This window comes from Mugil cephalus, chromosome 5, assembly GCF_022458985.1.
Source record: "Mugil cephalus isolate CIBA_MC_2020 chromosome 5, CIBA_Mcephalus_1.1, whole genome shotgun sequence".
NCBI classification, from domain to species: Eukaryota; Metazoa; Chordata; class Actinopteri; order Mugiliformes; family Mugilidae; genus Mugil; species Mugil cephalus.
This window is the reverse complement of record NC_061774.1, coordinates 383885-399972: the sequence shown is the minus strand read 5'-3', so window position 1 is coordinate 399972 and position 16088 is coordinate 383885. Positions and strand designations below refer to the sequence as shown.

At 40.9% G+C, this 16088-nt stretch overlaps 3 protein-coding genes across 3 annotated transcripts in view; 1 reads left to right on the top strand and 2 right to left on the bottom strand.

Annotated features, from left to right (window-relative positions):
* The window catches only part of LOC125007926 (alpha-1,3-mannosyl-glycoprotein 4-beta-N-acetylglucosaminyltransferase B-like), a 63137-nt gene that overhangs the window by 18550 nt on the left and 28499 nt on the right, over positions 1-16088 (bottom strand). The window lies entirely within an intron of this gene.
* LOC125007929 (general transcription factor II-I repeat domain-containing protein 2A-like) lies at positions 3639-16087 on the bottom strand. Its single transcript, XM_047584871.1, has 2 exons — positions 14800-16087; positions 3639-5724 (listed from the first exon to the last, which is right to left on the bottom strand). The coding sequence occupies exon 2, from the start codon at positions 5566-5568 to the stop codon at positions 4717-4719; it is 852 nt and encodes a 283-aa protein (XP_047440827.1). The 5' UTR covers positions 5569-5724; positions 14800-16087; the 3' UTR covers positions 3639-4716.
* Positions 11738-13409, top strand: LOC125007927. The gene is made up of 2 exons (XM_047584870.1): positions 11738-13184; positions 13381-13409. The coding sequence occupies exons 1-2, from the start codon at positions 11803-11805 to the stop codon at positions 13382-13384; spliced, it is 1386 nt and encodes a 461-aa protein (XP_047440826.1). The 5' UTR covers positions 11738-11802; the 3' UTR covers positions 13385-13409.

Below are 16088 nucleotides of genomic sequence, written 5' to 3'. Positions count from 1 at the left end.
CCCACGCCTTGCACAGAATCTCTTCTGTAATCCTGCGACGGGTCTCGGCGCCAGCATGCGGTGTGCCCTCTCGATGTCAAGTGTCTCGGTCAGGAGGATCTCCAGGGTTAGGAGGCAATGGTCTCATCGTCTTATTGTTCACTTAAAAGAGCCCTTCAAATGGCATTTGTTCACAAACATCACATCACTAACACTTGAGAAGGTAAAGGCAAGTAAAGGGGACCATCAATTAACTGAGGAAGGAGTTCATCCCTCCATGACCTTGTCTGTATGAGCACACATTTTCTACAAGGTGGAGCAAACAAAAGGGGGAGATGACTGACATTTCTCACTTCTGGGAGAACATAGTCAGGTTACATGTTACTTATCTCATCTTTTGACTACTGCTTACCCTCACTAGGGTGGCAGGGAGTGCTGGAGCTCCCATGCAAACTCCACCCAGAAAGGCCCAAGACTCCAACCCAGATCTTCTTGATCATTGCTAACCACCATGCCTTGACACATATTACCGTTAAAATATAAGGTTATAAAGTTTTCATGCCATGCCTGTTTTCATGCTTGTTTTGGTAGTTTTAGATAACTTTGAGCCGGTTAGCTAGCAATTTTCTAAACAATTGCACACACAAAAACATTTTTTTTCTGCAAAAAAAACAAAAAACATTTGGTTAATTGGAGAAAATAGGTGTTGGGTAGTGAGATCTCTTTAAGTTACACACTGATTTTCAGATACTTACAGTGGGGCAAAAAAGTATTCAATCAGCCAGTCTCCCACCTAAAAAGGTGAGAGAGGCCCGTAATTTTCATCATAGGTACACTTCAACTATGAGAGACAGACTGGGGGAAAGAATCCAGGAAATCACATTGTAGGGTTTTTAATGAATTAATTGGTAAAATAAGTATTTTGTCACCTACAAACAAGCAAGATTTCTGGCTCTCACAGACCTGAAACTTCTTGTTTAAGAGGCTCCGCTGTCCTCCACTCGTTACCTGTATTAATGGCACATGTTTGATGCATGATGCATCTTGCACAATTGGTGGCTGACTAAATTTTGCCCCATTGTAAATGTTGTTTAAATTTGTTTAAGGCTAGATTTGAGTTGAGTTGACTTGAGTAAGGACATGTGTTGAAGAGGTTGAAAGATCTGGGTTGTTTTTTGCATCATGGTGTCAGGCCTATTTATCAGATTCCAGGGATCATGGATCATGGATGCCCTTCAAATAGGTATGTCAACAAAACAATGATCGCAAACACAGCAGTAAAGGTCCAACATCTTGACCAGTACAATGAATGTTATAGAGTGGCAAACAAAATACCCAGGCCCTGTGGTGGGAAACTTGTGAAGGGGCCAATTGTCCACGACTGGAATGCCTGTTCTCCACCAGGAGTTGGTTGACTCTGCGCAACACAGATCTGAAGTGGTTCTCAGAAACAGTTGTGATACAACCAATATTAGTTCAGTGATTCACAGACACCACCCTTTTTTTTTTTACTGAAAATTAATCATTTTGTTGTGTCATTGCACTCTGAAATGAAAGCATAGAACAAATAAGCAATTTGAGTTGAAAAAGAAATCATGGAATCAATTTATAGACCAAAATGTATTCTAAACTTTTGACTCATCAAAGTAGCCACCTTTGGCAGATATAACAGCTGAACACACTCATGGCATTCTTTCTACAATATAAATCAAAGAAAGTTCTTCCCAAGTCTGTTGCAGAAGTTCCCATAAATGTGTGGCACTTGTAGGTTGCTTGGCTTTCACTCTTCTGTCCAGTTTATCCCAAACCAGCTTGATGGGGTTTAAGTCTGGAGACTGTTTTCAAGCTTACCATCTTGTTCTTTTTTCCTGAGGTAGTTTTGGCATAGCTTGGACTGTCATTATCATTATCTTGCTGTAGGATGAACCTCTGACCAACTAGGCGCTTACCAGAGGGTATTGCATGGTGCTACAGAATGCTGTGGTAGCTGTTTTGGTTCAGGGTGCCGCTCACTCTGTACAAGTCACCGACCCTGGATCCAGCAAAACAGCTCCAGACCATCACACTTCCTCCTCCATGTTTGACAGTTGATGTCACACACTGTGGAACCATCCTCTCGCCTACGGATACAAAGATCCTGCGTGATGAACCGAAGATTGGAAATTTTGATTTACCAGTCCATAATACCTTCTTCCAGTCTTCAGTAGTCCAATGATGGTGTTTCATGGCCCAGGAGAGCCTCTTTGTCTTATTGTGACATCTTAGCAATGGCTTTCTTGCTGCTACTCGTCCTGTCAAACCTGCAGCTCCAAGTCTTCTCTTAACAATTGAAAGTGAGACTTGCTTACTACGACAACTATTAAGCCGTGCTTGAAGCTGTTGTCCTGTGAGCCGCCTATCACGCAAGCTGTTAACTGTCAGTAACCTGTCCTCTGATTCAGTTGTGGCTTTGGGTGCCAGATTGCTTCCTATCAGAGTTTCCCCCAGTTTCTGAGTGCCTTTTAATGGTAAAGAAAACTGTACTCACTGACACCTTGACTTTCTTTGCAATTTCCCTGTAGGAAAGACCTACATTTTTAAGTGTTTTGATGGTCTCTCTCTTTCATTGTTAATTGTCTTTTTCCAAACCATTTTTGTAGCAACACACTACTTTCTGCAGTACAGTACTGTTCACCTGGTGCTCATGAGGGTCTGATACCACAGTGTGTTCCAACACTGCTTTTATGCAGACAGAGGGGGTTGTAAGTAATCCAGAAAAGTTGGGACACCTGTAGGAATTAGTTGCACCAGCTTTCAAGGCTGATTCAACCTTCATTGCTGCAGAACAGCTTTAAATTATTAACCCACTTCATGTTTCCTGAAAAATGCATTTTGTATAATTCTGAAATGTACATTATTTTTCAGTTTTGGGTAAACAATCCTTTTTTTTTTAACCTCTGACTGTTCAGTACTTACCTTTGTACCATTTCAAGCTATTTATTGGGCTTGCATGACTTGAATTGCAATAAATAACTGGAAAAATTAGGTTGTTCTAAAACTTTTGACCGGTAGTGTATAACATTAACTTCTAATGTAAGTTTTGTGGCTGAACTGTAGCTACAAAAACAGAACACAGCGTTGATAAGATGGAGTTTTTTTGTCCTTAAAATGTGAAGTTAGTTATAAATAAAATATGTTATTATTATGTATTATTATATATGATATATATCCCTCAGCAGACAAGAAAACACCATATGATGACACGATAAAGTGCTAATCTTATTTTCTTTGAATTTTCTTGTGTTTTTGTTTCTTGAGTTTTTGTGCAACGAAGCTATGGTGAGTAATTTCCCTCGTTGATCATTAAGGTCTGTCTGAGTTTAAGTCTCAGTGTTATACTCTTCCTGTAACTATATCTTGTTTTATTTTGATCATTATATCATAAACTCTATTGTGTTATTATTATTAAATATATCATTATCGCCGTTTTTATTTTTAATATCAGTCCGTTTTGACAAATGCCTACAAGCCTTTTAATGGCACTGCACATTATCTGCATTTTTAATTTAAGCCAGGGGTGTCAAACTCATTTTAGCTGAGGGGCCGCATGGAGAAAAATCTATTCCCAAGTGGGCCGGACCGGTAAAACTATGGCATAACAACTTAAAAATAACAACAACTTCAGGTTGTTTTCTTAGTTTTAGTTTGGTCCAGAACAAACAAGTACAGGTATGAGCACATTCTGAAAATGTACACATCACAAATAATCCTCTTGACAAAACACGTGAAGTTAGTGCAATTTCAAGAACACAATGCCTCAATGACTAGAACTTAGACTTTGTCTCGGAGTATTTACAAAGCCATTGAACTGTAAGTCACAGCCTATCTGGGATTGAACAAAATACAAAATAAAGAATAAATAAATAAAACAACTCTTCTAGGTATTAAATACCTCATTTGTCATTTCCACAAATTATCCTGTGCTAACTCAACAAACCATACAAACTAAGGTAGAAACTATTCAAGAGGGTTGAGTTACTCCCTGCCTTGTAGGCTACGCTATTGATAGAAAAATAAAAGCTGTGCAATGCATGAACAATTTCAATAAACCAAACTTATAAGCTGAAGTGACAGACAGTATTGCAGTAAATCACACACTGTTCACTTTCTTTAAATTTCCACAAAAGACAATCACAGAACTATAAGTGGGGATACCCACTGTTTATTTTACTCCTGAAACCTGGCATCTTTTAGCTTTCACAAGTGCATCAATATTAGGTGTCACATCCTGAGTGGCAGCCAATTTCAGGATGTTATTCAAGTGCTTGTGCATAAGCCTTTAGAGAAGCTTTTGTTTTACGGACACTCATTAAAGAGAAAACTTGCTCACAAAGATATGTGGTTCCAAACATGCACAAAACTTTTGCAGCAAAGGCTGTCAAGCTGGGGAAACCTGGCAAGAGACACTGATAAAATGTGTCCAAGCCAGCTGCAGCAAATTTGCCCTTCAAATCTAAGTCACACTGCAAGTCTATTATTTATATTTATATATAAGCAAAAAACTTTGAAGTCTTTCTCTAGTTCACCAAAAATCTGAAAGCGTTGCTTAAACTCCTGCAGTAGTCCCGCTATTTTGTCTTTGAATCGCTCCATGTCTACGGCATGTTGGGTCGTGCACACATCATTTAGACAAGGAAAGTGAGCTGCATCACCAGCTGCGAGTTGCGTCTCCCACAATGACAGCTTCAGCTTGAACGCTCATACGCTGTCATAATACTGCATAAGTTTATTGCGCCCTTGCAGCATTTTGTTCAAGTTATTCAGGTGCTCTGTAACATCCACTATAAATGCAAGGTCCTGCATCCATTCTGTGGACTGAAATTCTAAAACTCGTTTGCCCTGTACTGCCATGAACTGTTCAATTTCCTCGCGAAGATCAAAGAAATGCCTCAGCACGGCACCTCGGCTTAGCCATCTTACTTCGGTGTGGTACGGCAGGCCATAGTTGTGGTCTTTCTCTCTGAGAAGGCTGTCAAACTGACGGTGATTCAGGCCTCTGGATTGGAGGAAATTAACAGTTTGGACGACCACCTTCATGACATTATCCATCTTTAATGCCTTGCAACACAAAGCCTCCTGATGTAAAATACAGTGAAAAGTCCAAAAATCCCATCCTCCATTTGCAGTCTGCACTTTTTCTCTGAACTTTGTCACCACACCTGCTTTTCTCCCGATCATTGAGGTCGCACCATCTGTAGTCAGGCTGACAGCGCAGGACCAGTCCACTGCAAGCCTGTCCAGCACGCTGACGAGTGGGGTGAAAATATCAGCTGCTGCTGTGGTGTCCGTTATTGGCACCAACTCCTCGGTGACGGTCAAAGTGCCATCAGCTCCGTGGATGAATATGGCCAGTTGCGCAACATCAGTAATGTCCATGCTTTCATCGATTGCAACTGAGAACGCAATGAATGACTTTACTTTGCGCTCCAACTGGCTGTCCAAATCCGCCGAAAGATCATAAATCTTGTCTGCCACTGTGTTTCTTGTCAGGCTGATATTTGCAAAAGCCTGGAGGTTTTCGGGGCACACAATCTCCACTGCCTTCAGCATGCATGTTTTCACAAATTCACCCTCATTAAATTGTTTTGAAGCAACTGCAATTTCATTAGCAATAAGGTAGCTAGCTTTCACTGCAGGGTCACTGATTTCTCGGCTATGAGTAAACACAGACTGCTTTTTCTTCAGAACCGCCAACAATTCATTCACCTTTGTAGTATATTAACTTCTTTTTCTTCTTATCTGTCCCTTTCCTGTGCCTGGGGGTTGTGAAGGATGTATAAAGTTAAAAGTTAATGGTTAAAGGTTAATGGTTAAAGGTTAATGGTTAAAGGTCAAAAAGGTAATTTACCAGATGCCAGTTCGTGAAACGAGCCAGGACATACAACCTAAAGCTTTGTTTGTGTATGGGGGTTCTCGGGGATGACCATCCTATATAAGGTGACTGTGGGAGCTGAATGGGAGAGGGGATTCGACGATTGGCCAGAGGCTCTCTCAGATTCGGCAAGAGTTTGACATTGTTCTTTCTTGTAAATAAACCTTTTTAAATGCAAGATAAGACTTGTCAGCGGTGATCACTTCTTTCTTCAGCACATCAATATACAACAATTTTGGCGTCACGAACTTGGACGTGTTTGTGGCCTCTCAGCATCTGCTTTCAGTCCTGAGGAGCTGACTCCCGCATCAGCCGGCTTATATACAGGGTGAGTTTTTCACATTATAGTGCGCTGGTTTGCTCGTGGGGACTGTGCAGTGTTGCTGTGGGGACACACCATTTAAGACTCTTTGTGGGGTGGTTGTTGTGCTGCTGTTGGAAGTTGTTCGTCGTTCTAAATTTCTAAATTTGAGGTTTCTTTGCGTTGCTGGCAACGCAAAAGGGGGGAAAGGACGATATAGATTTAAAGGAAATAAGAAGAAAAGAAAAAGAGAAGTTAGGATTAAGGAATAAAAGGGAAATAAGAGTAGGCCTACGAATAGAGAAAAAGTGAAGAAGAGAATAGAAAAGGAATAGAAGAAATAAGAGTAGAAAAGCCTAATTAGTAGCATGAGGCGCTGAACTCACATCGTGCAAAGTTAAGTGGAGGGGCCCTTTACCGCTGTAACTAGTAAGACACATGGTCTTTGGTAGCAGTGTGAAAATTGGCTTTATTGGCTTTAAAGGAATTGGCTTAAAGTAAAATAGGATAAAAAAGAGAGAGAGAGAACTCCTGGGCCCATGGGAATTAGGAACATTTGAATTTTTGTTTAAAAAAAAAGAGGTAAATTTAGAGGAAAATAGGAAAAGAGGATATAAGAGTTAAAAAGGAATAGAGAAAAAGGGGTTCTATAGCTTGAGGCTACTAGGGCAGGTCTAGGACCGCTAGAAAGAATCGCCTAAAAAAAAAAGGAAAGAGAAGAAAATAGGAATTTTCTTAATAGGAATAGTTAACAGTGAAATAGAAGATAGTAGTTAGTTAAAAGAAGAAGTTAGTTAGAAGTTAAAGTCGGAGGTAGAAGTTAGAGAGAAGTTAGAGGCTTAGTTATTTGGAAGAGAAATGTGTGATCACTTTAAATTTGTGTGTTCTGTATGTGTTGTCTGTGGATCCTTGTTGTTTGTGTGTCAACCGGTTTTATGAAGTAATATGTTAGATTTTATGTTGAATAAAATGAATAAAATTAGGAAATAGGAGATTAAGGAGATGAAAATAATAATAATCTACTTACATATTCAGTATTTGCTAAAATACTATGAGCCTTTTTTAGGGACATTTGATAAATATATGAGCCTGTAAAGGACGTTTGATAAATATAGTATGAGCCTTTTGTGGGGACTTTTTTGGTTAAAATACTATGAGCCTCTGCTTGGAGGACTTTGGAAACTGTTAAAATATATGAGCCCCAGAAAAAGGACTTTATATTTAAAGAAATAATAAAGGAAAGTGTTGGCAGGAATGTGTTAGTCACATTGAAGAGTGTATTGTACTTAGTGGTTTTCTACAATGTTAAAGTGTTTGCCTGTTGTTTCTTTTTATGGGGTGAGAGTTCAAGAAGGAAGCAAAAGGACAAGGGGGGTGTCTGGAGGCAGAGGAGAGAACAGCTGGTCTACCTCACAGGAAACCTGAGGCTTGCAGACGACAGCACACGCATCTGAACCCAGCAATAAGGCCAGTGTGATTTTATCCACAGACTCTTTCTAACCTACCTGCTTTTTGACCTCTATGCATTTGTTAATGGTTGATATTGATGATACATATATTGTTTGATTGGTAATCAGATTTGGGACAACAACAGTATATTCATTTGTTTGCACATAGCATGTATGTTGCAGTTTGAGGCTTGGCAATGACTGACCATTCAAATAACAGAGTTTAATTTCTGCTGAGTTGGGGAAGCTGTACCTTGCAATTTGATCGGTTGTTTGTATATGGTTGATATTGTGTGTGGACCTGGCGTTGTTTGCTCTTACATCTGTAGGGTTGTTTTTGCATCCTCTGAAGTTGGCAAATTGATTCATTTGTTTGTTGATTGTGATAAAAAGGGGGAATATAGGTAGTAATAATAATAGTGTATCAATTAAAATAAACATAATAAAAGGATAATAGAATAGAGTTAAGGTAATTTTTAAGTAGGTTGAATTTGATTACAGATAAAAAGGGGGTGTTACTATTATATCAAAAATGGATAACTCAAAAGTAAATACGCCTGTTGAGGTAGTTCAGAAGAATAACCCTTTAATTAAAGGTATTGCAAAGATGTCACAGAAGAGGGGTGTAAGCGTTGGCCTGAAATTGAGCAACCATGGCCAGTGATAGGAACCTTTAATCCAGAAGTAATAAAAACAATACAGGTGCTTGTGACCACATATAAGGCAGACGAAAAGAAAGGAAGAAAAGGTGAAAGACGTAAACAGAAGAGACAGACGGAGCTTGGCATTCTCCAGTTGTTTGAGAAGGAGGGACAGAAATGGATGGAGAAGAAGAAAGACTGTGAAGAGAAGACGGTAGATGAAATGAAAAAGAATGTGAAGAAAACAGAGAAGTTAATGGCAGAGATTGATGCACCCTTTTCACATGTAGTTCCAGTACAGGGACCTCCGCCGTATAAGAAGGAGATGGAGCTCAGGGAAGTTTATCCTCAGCTTCCGGTAATTAGTCAAGAGGGCAATTACCACATTAAGAATGAGGCTGAGCAGGTTATAGAAGTGGGGAAAGCAGAGACAACTATTAGGATGTATCCAAGTACAAAAAGTAAAAAGAAAACGACACGTTTGGAGACCGGAGGACGATTGAGAATTAAAAGGATGGATTTTGGAGAAGTGGAGGATCAGAGTGATGAAGAAGAAGCCATGGGAGGATATGATCCAGCAGTCAGACGACTACTGGCCAGAGCGGAAAGAAGAGGAGGTACAACAGGAAGAAGAATGGAACTGAGAGATGAAAGTGAAGTTGAAGGTGAAAGTGGAAGTGAAAATGAGATTGAGAATGAGGATAGTGGTGAAGAAAGTGAGAGTCCTACTCTTTTGAAGTCTGCTAAGATAAAAACTGCTTATAGAGAAGAAGAAAGACGACAGATTTTAAGAGAAGTTGAAGAGAATATAGATCGATGCTGTAGATGTCTGGACAAATGCACTACACCAAAAGGAAGGAAGGCATTAGAAGACCAATTACAAGAACTGCAGATTCAGGAGAAAGAGTTGCGGAAAACAGGTTCCCAAAAACAGGACAAGGAATATGAACTGCGTTCAAGGAAAGAGAAGAAGCCTGGTAAGATGTGTCCAGTTGTCATAAGAGGTCAGAATTTGGAGTATAAATCTTGGCAGAGTACTGACATGTCAGATATACTTGAGAAGTTACCTACTCTTCAAGATGGAGCACACCCTTGGATCTCAAAGTTGGAAGAGATCATGGTGGGGACGCAAGCTGCAGTAGGAGACATTAAGAGATTGCTGGCTAATATACTTGGGGTTCCAGCCATGGGGGAGATTTTGCAGAGAGCTGGATTAAACCGTTATGTGGAAACTGCTGTAAATGATTCAGAGCTGTTTGCAGCAAATAGAGGTCGAGTATGGAGAGCATTGAAAGATACATTTCCGACAAATATACACCCCGACAACATTCTCATTGAGCCACTGGGACAGGAAGAAAATCCGAGAGCCTATGTGTCAAGAGCCTATCAGGTGTGGAGAAATGTCACAGGAAACGATCCAGAGGAGAGCCAGATGGAGCAATCAATTTTGCGAGTCAAGATACAGAAGGGGCTACCTCTACCAGTGCGGAGCAAATTGGCAGAAGTGGTTGGTCTTGGAAATATGGCGAAGGGTGTATATACAGACCATGTAGCGCATCAAGTGGAGCTGTATAGAAAGAAGGAGTATGATCAGAAGGAACAAGATCAAGAAACTCTTCGGAAACTCAATCAAATACAATTGGTGGATAACAAGAAGAAGGAGAAGAAGCAGGCTTTAGTTTTACAGAGCCAGCCTGAACAAAATCAGCCGCCACCACAATTACAGCCAAACCAGGTTCAGTTTCAATCACCTCAACCGTCCCCAGTAGTCCCTGTTGTTTATAACACACAACCAACTTTTGGCCAGCTGCAAATATGGAGAGGAAGAGGTCGAAGAACCTTTGGAAGAGGAAGAGGAAACTTTAATTTCCAACAGTTCTCAGAAGTGTGTTATAACTGTGGACAGTTTGGACACTTTGCTCGTGAGTGTGATAGACCAGGAGGAAATTTCAGAGGAAACTTCAGGGGAAATGCAAGAGGAGGATTCAGAGGTCAGCAATTGATAATCCGGGGACCGGCGAACCCTTATAGGGGTCCAGAGCAAGGATTTTAGGGGTGCCCAGAAAATTCGAAAGGGGGGTGTCAGCTGGTAGTGTCAGGGCCGGAACAAGATCCAACAATAATTGTGAAAGTAAATAATAGACCATTAGAAGTGATAGTAGATAGCGGAGCGGCTTTCACCTGTATTCGGCCTGAAGATGCTATACACCTCCCTATGTCTGGTCAATTGATACGGACGGTCGGGGTTTGAGGGAGTGAAACAGCTGGTACCTCTTACAAAACCAATTGAGCTCTGTTACAAAAATCAAAAGACTACAATACCTATATTGGTTTCAGAACACACACCTATTGCACTGCTAGGAAGAGATGCTTTATGCAGATTGAAGTGTGTTATAAAGTGTACACCCGACGGCTGTTTGGTGGAGATGCCATCTGATACTGCTTACCAACTATTGATGACAACAGATGTTGAGGCCTCTTCAGTATGCTGGATTGGAGATCTTAGTGCAGAGTTTTTGGAACCTGTTAAATTGTGGGAGAAGTTCATTGTAGCAAATATGCCTGATGCAAAACTTCCAGGCTATTCGCTTCATTGTACGCTCAAGTATTTTAAGGACGCTGCCCAGTCAAATTGTGAGGAGTGGATAAGTCATCAACCAAAAGAAGTTGAACTCACCTCGTCTTGTATAATTTTGGGACCACAAGGAGCAGCAATGATGGTTGATATGAATGAATATGTGAGCGAAGAATATAAAATCAAAGAGAGTGTACCACATGTGACTTTGATGGTGTCTGAAGAATATGAACAGAAAGATATAGGAGAAATGATGGCGGAAGCAGTAAAAGCTGTTTTTGCACCAGTAGAGGGGAATTTTGCCATCTGGAAGAGTGAGTATCAGCGGTTTCTCAAGATTATGATATCTGCTCAAGGACATGGGCGACCACAAGTTGTCCAAATGACACATGAAACGATATGTGGGGTTGAAATGGACGCAGACGTTTTGAGGAGAGAAATGTTACAGCAAGTACCTGAATGTTTGTGGTCTCGATACAGTACTGATATTGGTCTTGTTAAATCAGCTCAACCAGTGAAAGTGGAGCTTAGACCTGGAGCCAGACCTCCTTGGAAGAATCAGTATCCACTGAAAGAAGAGGCAGTTCAAGGGACAGTTTTATGTGTACAAAAGGTTGCCACAGGGATTTAAACATAGTCCTCATATTTTCAATAAAGTATTGAAAGATGATTTGGCAGGACTAGATCAAAAATTAAAAAGTACAGTGGTTCAATATGTAGATGACATTATTATTTGTTCACCAGATAAGAAAACATGTCATGAAGACTCAATTAAGCTGTTGCAGATTTTGGCAGAAAATGGTCACAAGGTCTCACAGAAGAAGTTGCAATATTGTCAGGAGAAGGTAGTTTATGTGGGTCAAACAATATCACAGGGCCACAGAAGTATTTCTGACAGTCATTTAGAGGCTATTCGAAAGGCTCCAAAGCCCCGAACAGTCAGGGAGATGATGACATTCCTCGGTATCACTGGTTACTCTTCAGCATGGATTGCAGATTATGCAAGTTTGACAGGACCTTTAAGGGCTATGATTAAAGATACTGGGAGTACTCAACTTCATTGTAATCTTCTCTGGACACAGGATGGTTTATTAGCCTTTGAAACGATCAAACAGAGGTTACAAGAAGCTCCAGCGTTAGCACTTCCAGACTATTCTAAGGATTTTCTGTTGTACGTATCTACTTCAGCTGGAGGAAAATATGCATGTGCAGTTCTTTGTCAGCCAACCGGTACAGGGACCAGTCCTCAACCTATTTCATATTATTCTACTGCTTACTCAGATGTTGAACTTGGACTACCACTGTGTTATAGAGCAATGGTGGGAGTCTATTTAATGTATGACAAAGCATCTTCGGTCACGAGGGGATATCCAGTGACAATTCTTACTCATCATAGTCTCAGAAATCTTTTGAACTATGGCAGGTATACGTTGACCATGCCTAGACTTAGAGACTATAATAGGCTTTTAGAACAGGAGGATGTCACATTAGTCAGATGTGTTACGATAAATCCAGCTGAGAATTTGCCAACTCCAGAAGATGGTGAACCACATGATTGTGTTCAAGAAGCAGAGAAATACTCAAGATTAAGGTCAGATTTGAAAGCTCTCCCACTGCGTGAGGCAGATGTAGAGTATTGGACTGATGGGTCCTGTTATCGTGTGGGAGATAATTTGAGTGCTGGTTATGCGGTGGTAAAAGCCCAGGGAACAGGATTTGTTGTTGCGAAAGTGGAAGTGGTACCGCAGCCTGCATCAGCGCAGCTTGCCGAATTGGTGGGGTTAACTGAAGCATGTCTTTTAGCAGAAGGCAAGCGTGTGACGGTCTATACAGATTCTGCATATGCTCATAATGTGTGTCATTTGTTTGGATCGGTATGGAAAAATCGAGGGTTTAAGAAAACAGATGGTTCCCCAATACAGCATCACACTCAGATAATGAAACTTCTCCATGCTATGATGAAACCTAAAGAAATAGCAATAGCTAAATGTGCAGCACATAAGAAGGATGTGTCAAGAGTCACTCAGGGTAATAAAGCGGCTGATGAGGCTGCAAAAGCAGTGACAGGAGCTGAGAAGTTGGGTAAAGTTTTCTTGGTCACACATGAAGTAGATTTGGAGGATAAGATTACAGTGAAAGATGTGGTCTTAATGCAGGAAGCTGTCTCTGAGGTGGATAAACAGTTGTGGGTAGATCGAGGGGCAACACAGGATTCTACTGGTCTTTGGAGAAATCATGAGGGACTGATAGTAGCACCTCCAGACCTGTTGGGATTGATGATTCAGGAAGCACATGGCTTAGCCCATGTTGCAAGGGGGGAAGTTAGGAGGAAGATTATAAAAGAGTATGGATTTTGGGCACCATATTTGCTTGAGCAAATTGATATGTTATAAGCAGGTGCACTATCTGTCTGAAAAATAATGTTCGGAGGGGTGTGATGGTTCCTCCAGGTCATATTCCAACGCCAAGGGGTCCAATGCGTGAGTTGGTGGTGGATTTTGTCGATATGATAAAACCAGTTGGAGGTAAGAGGTACATGTTGGTCGTCGTGGATAGATTTTCACGATGGCCTGAAGCTTGTCCAACTAAGTGAAAGGATGCTCAGTCAGTTGCAAAGTTTCTGTGCAGGGAGGTCATAAGCAGGTGGGGACTTCCTGATCGAATATCTTCGGATAATGGGAAGGAGTTTGTGGATAAGACTGTGAAATTGATCTTACAAAAATTGGGGATTAAACAGGGTCTAGGGGCAGTTTATCATCCACAGTGTCAAGGGAGAAATGTGTGTGTGTTGATGTTTGTTTTTAAATATATTGTGTCTATTTGTTTTAATGTTTGCAAAGATACTGGTGTGCTGTCTTTTCTCCACTTAGAAGGATATTGAAGGAGGATCAATGTGAGAAGCTGGATGCTCGGGGACTGAAGGACCCTGAACTAGGACGCTGTGATGAAGCTTTGCAGTGCCAGTGGGAAACGAATGGAGCAAAGTGGAAAAGAATCACAGTGCAACATACTTTTGTTTTATCAATGTTGTAAAAAATGTAATTGAGTTATGTGCTTGTTAAGAAAGTGGATGTATTGGAACCTCAGTTGTTTTCTTTTTGTTTTCGGGGTGTTTAAGGAAAGTAATGCTAGGAAGGGAAAGGTCCAATGGAGGGTCCGATGGGTCGACCAGCCTGATGTTGGATATGGTTTTGATTTATTTTCTGAGGTATCCATATATATACTCTGCTTAAAATATTTCCCTATATAAATTTTAGAAATCCTTCTTTTTTAGTAGGCTTGGAGTACTACTGTGTGGTCGCCTTAGACAGAGGGGCCGTGAGAGAATTTCCTGTCTAGATTGAAAGGTGGACATTTTAAGAAAGATGACTGTCTGATAGGTTTTCGCTCTCACACTCCATGAATTTGTTGTATCGTTAAGGGTTGTGCTGTAACTGGCACTGTAAGAAGGACATATCATTCTGTTATAACAATGAATATGTTTTTGTGTTTGAATGTGTGTACGTGTTTTTTGGTGGTCGAGACTCTAGGAGCCTCGAAGGGGGGAATGTAGTATATTAACTTCTTTTTCTTCTTATCTGTCCCTTTCCTGTGCATGGGGGTTGTGAAGGATGTATAAAGTTAAAAGTTAATGGTTAAAGGTTAATGGTTAAAGGTTAATGGTTAAAGGTCAAAAAGGTAATTTACCAGATGCCAGTTCGTGAAACGAGCCAGGACATACAACCTAAAGCTTTGTTTGTGTATGGGGGTTCTCGGGGATGACCATCCTATATAAGGTGACTGTGAGAGCTGAATGGGAGAGGGGATTCGACGATTGGCCAGAGGCTCTCTCAGATTCGGCAAGAGTTTGACATTGTTCTTTCTTGTAAATAAACCTTTTTAAATGCAAGATAAGACTTGTCAGCGGTGATCACTTCTTTCTTCAGCACATCAATATACAACACCTTCTCTCTTCTCTGTTGTCCTTTAAAGTTGTTGTATTTGTTGGCATGAAGAGTCTCATAGTGGCAACAAAGGTTATATTCTTTCAGCACTAAAACATGCTGTGAACATACCAAACACACAGCTTATTTATTCACTTCCGTGAATAAATAGGAGGATGACCATATTTCCTGGAACACTCTGCACTCTGCATCCACTTTTCTCTTTTTTGACAGAGACATCTTGGGGCATTAAGGGTGTCCTAAGGAGAAGACGTAAAATGGCAAGCACAATACAAGGTAGCCCCATATTAGCTGTACTAGCTTAGCATACTTGCTCAGCCGCATATAAACAGTTTGCTTGCTTAACAAAATTGCTATTGCGAAATCCAATGGACACATTTAGAACTGCAATTTGTTTCATGGAAAAATTACAGCTCATTTTTATACTTTGGAAAATCATCTCGCAGGCTGGATTAAACCTATTTGAGACCCCTGCTCTACAGGAAAGGACAAAGCAGGATGTTCTTCCTGAGGAGACTGAGGTCATTTGGCGTCTGTAGTAGACTCCTCAAGACCTTCTACCAGTCTATGGTTGCCAGCGCGCTCTTCTTTGCTGTGGTGTTCTGGTGGGGCAGGGCCAAGACTGGTGAGGTCAACAGACTCAATAAACTGGTGAGGAAAGCCCGCTCGGTGGTGCAATTGAACTTAGACTGCTTAGAAACAGTGGCTGAGAGGAGCGTGAAGGACAAAATCTGTGCAATATTGGACAATCCCTGTCACCCTCTGCACGGTGAGCTGTGGCTGATGGGCAGCTCATTTAGCCAGCGGATCATCCCACCCCATTGCAGAACTGAACGCTTCAGACGCTCCTTTGTGCCTGCTGCCATCAGACTGTACAACAGCAGTGTGAACGGCACACAGCTCTCACCTCACTGAGCCCACATGTAGCATACTTAAACTGTCACTTTATCCACAACTGCTGTCACTTTGTGTGCTGTACTTTTTAATGTTGTTGTCCTATTTAATTTATATAATTCTTTAATTTCTTTCTGGTCACTGTTGTGCTGCTGTAACTATTGAATTTCCCCAACGGGGATCAATAAAGTACTATCGTTTCTTATCTTTCTCCGCTCCCTCACCCTCTTGCACACACCGGTCTCAATCCCCACCCCCTCGCTTTCTCATCTAACCACATACCTGCTTGTACCGTACACATTCACGGACAGTCAGAAATCTTCCTAAATCTTGAACATTATAACAGAACACAATAACACATTATAACACAAGACATTACTGCAGGGTTGCTATAG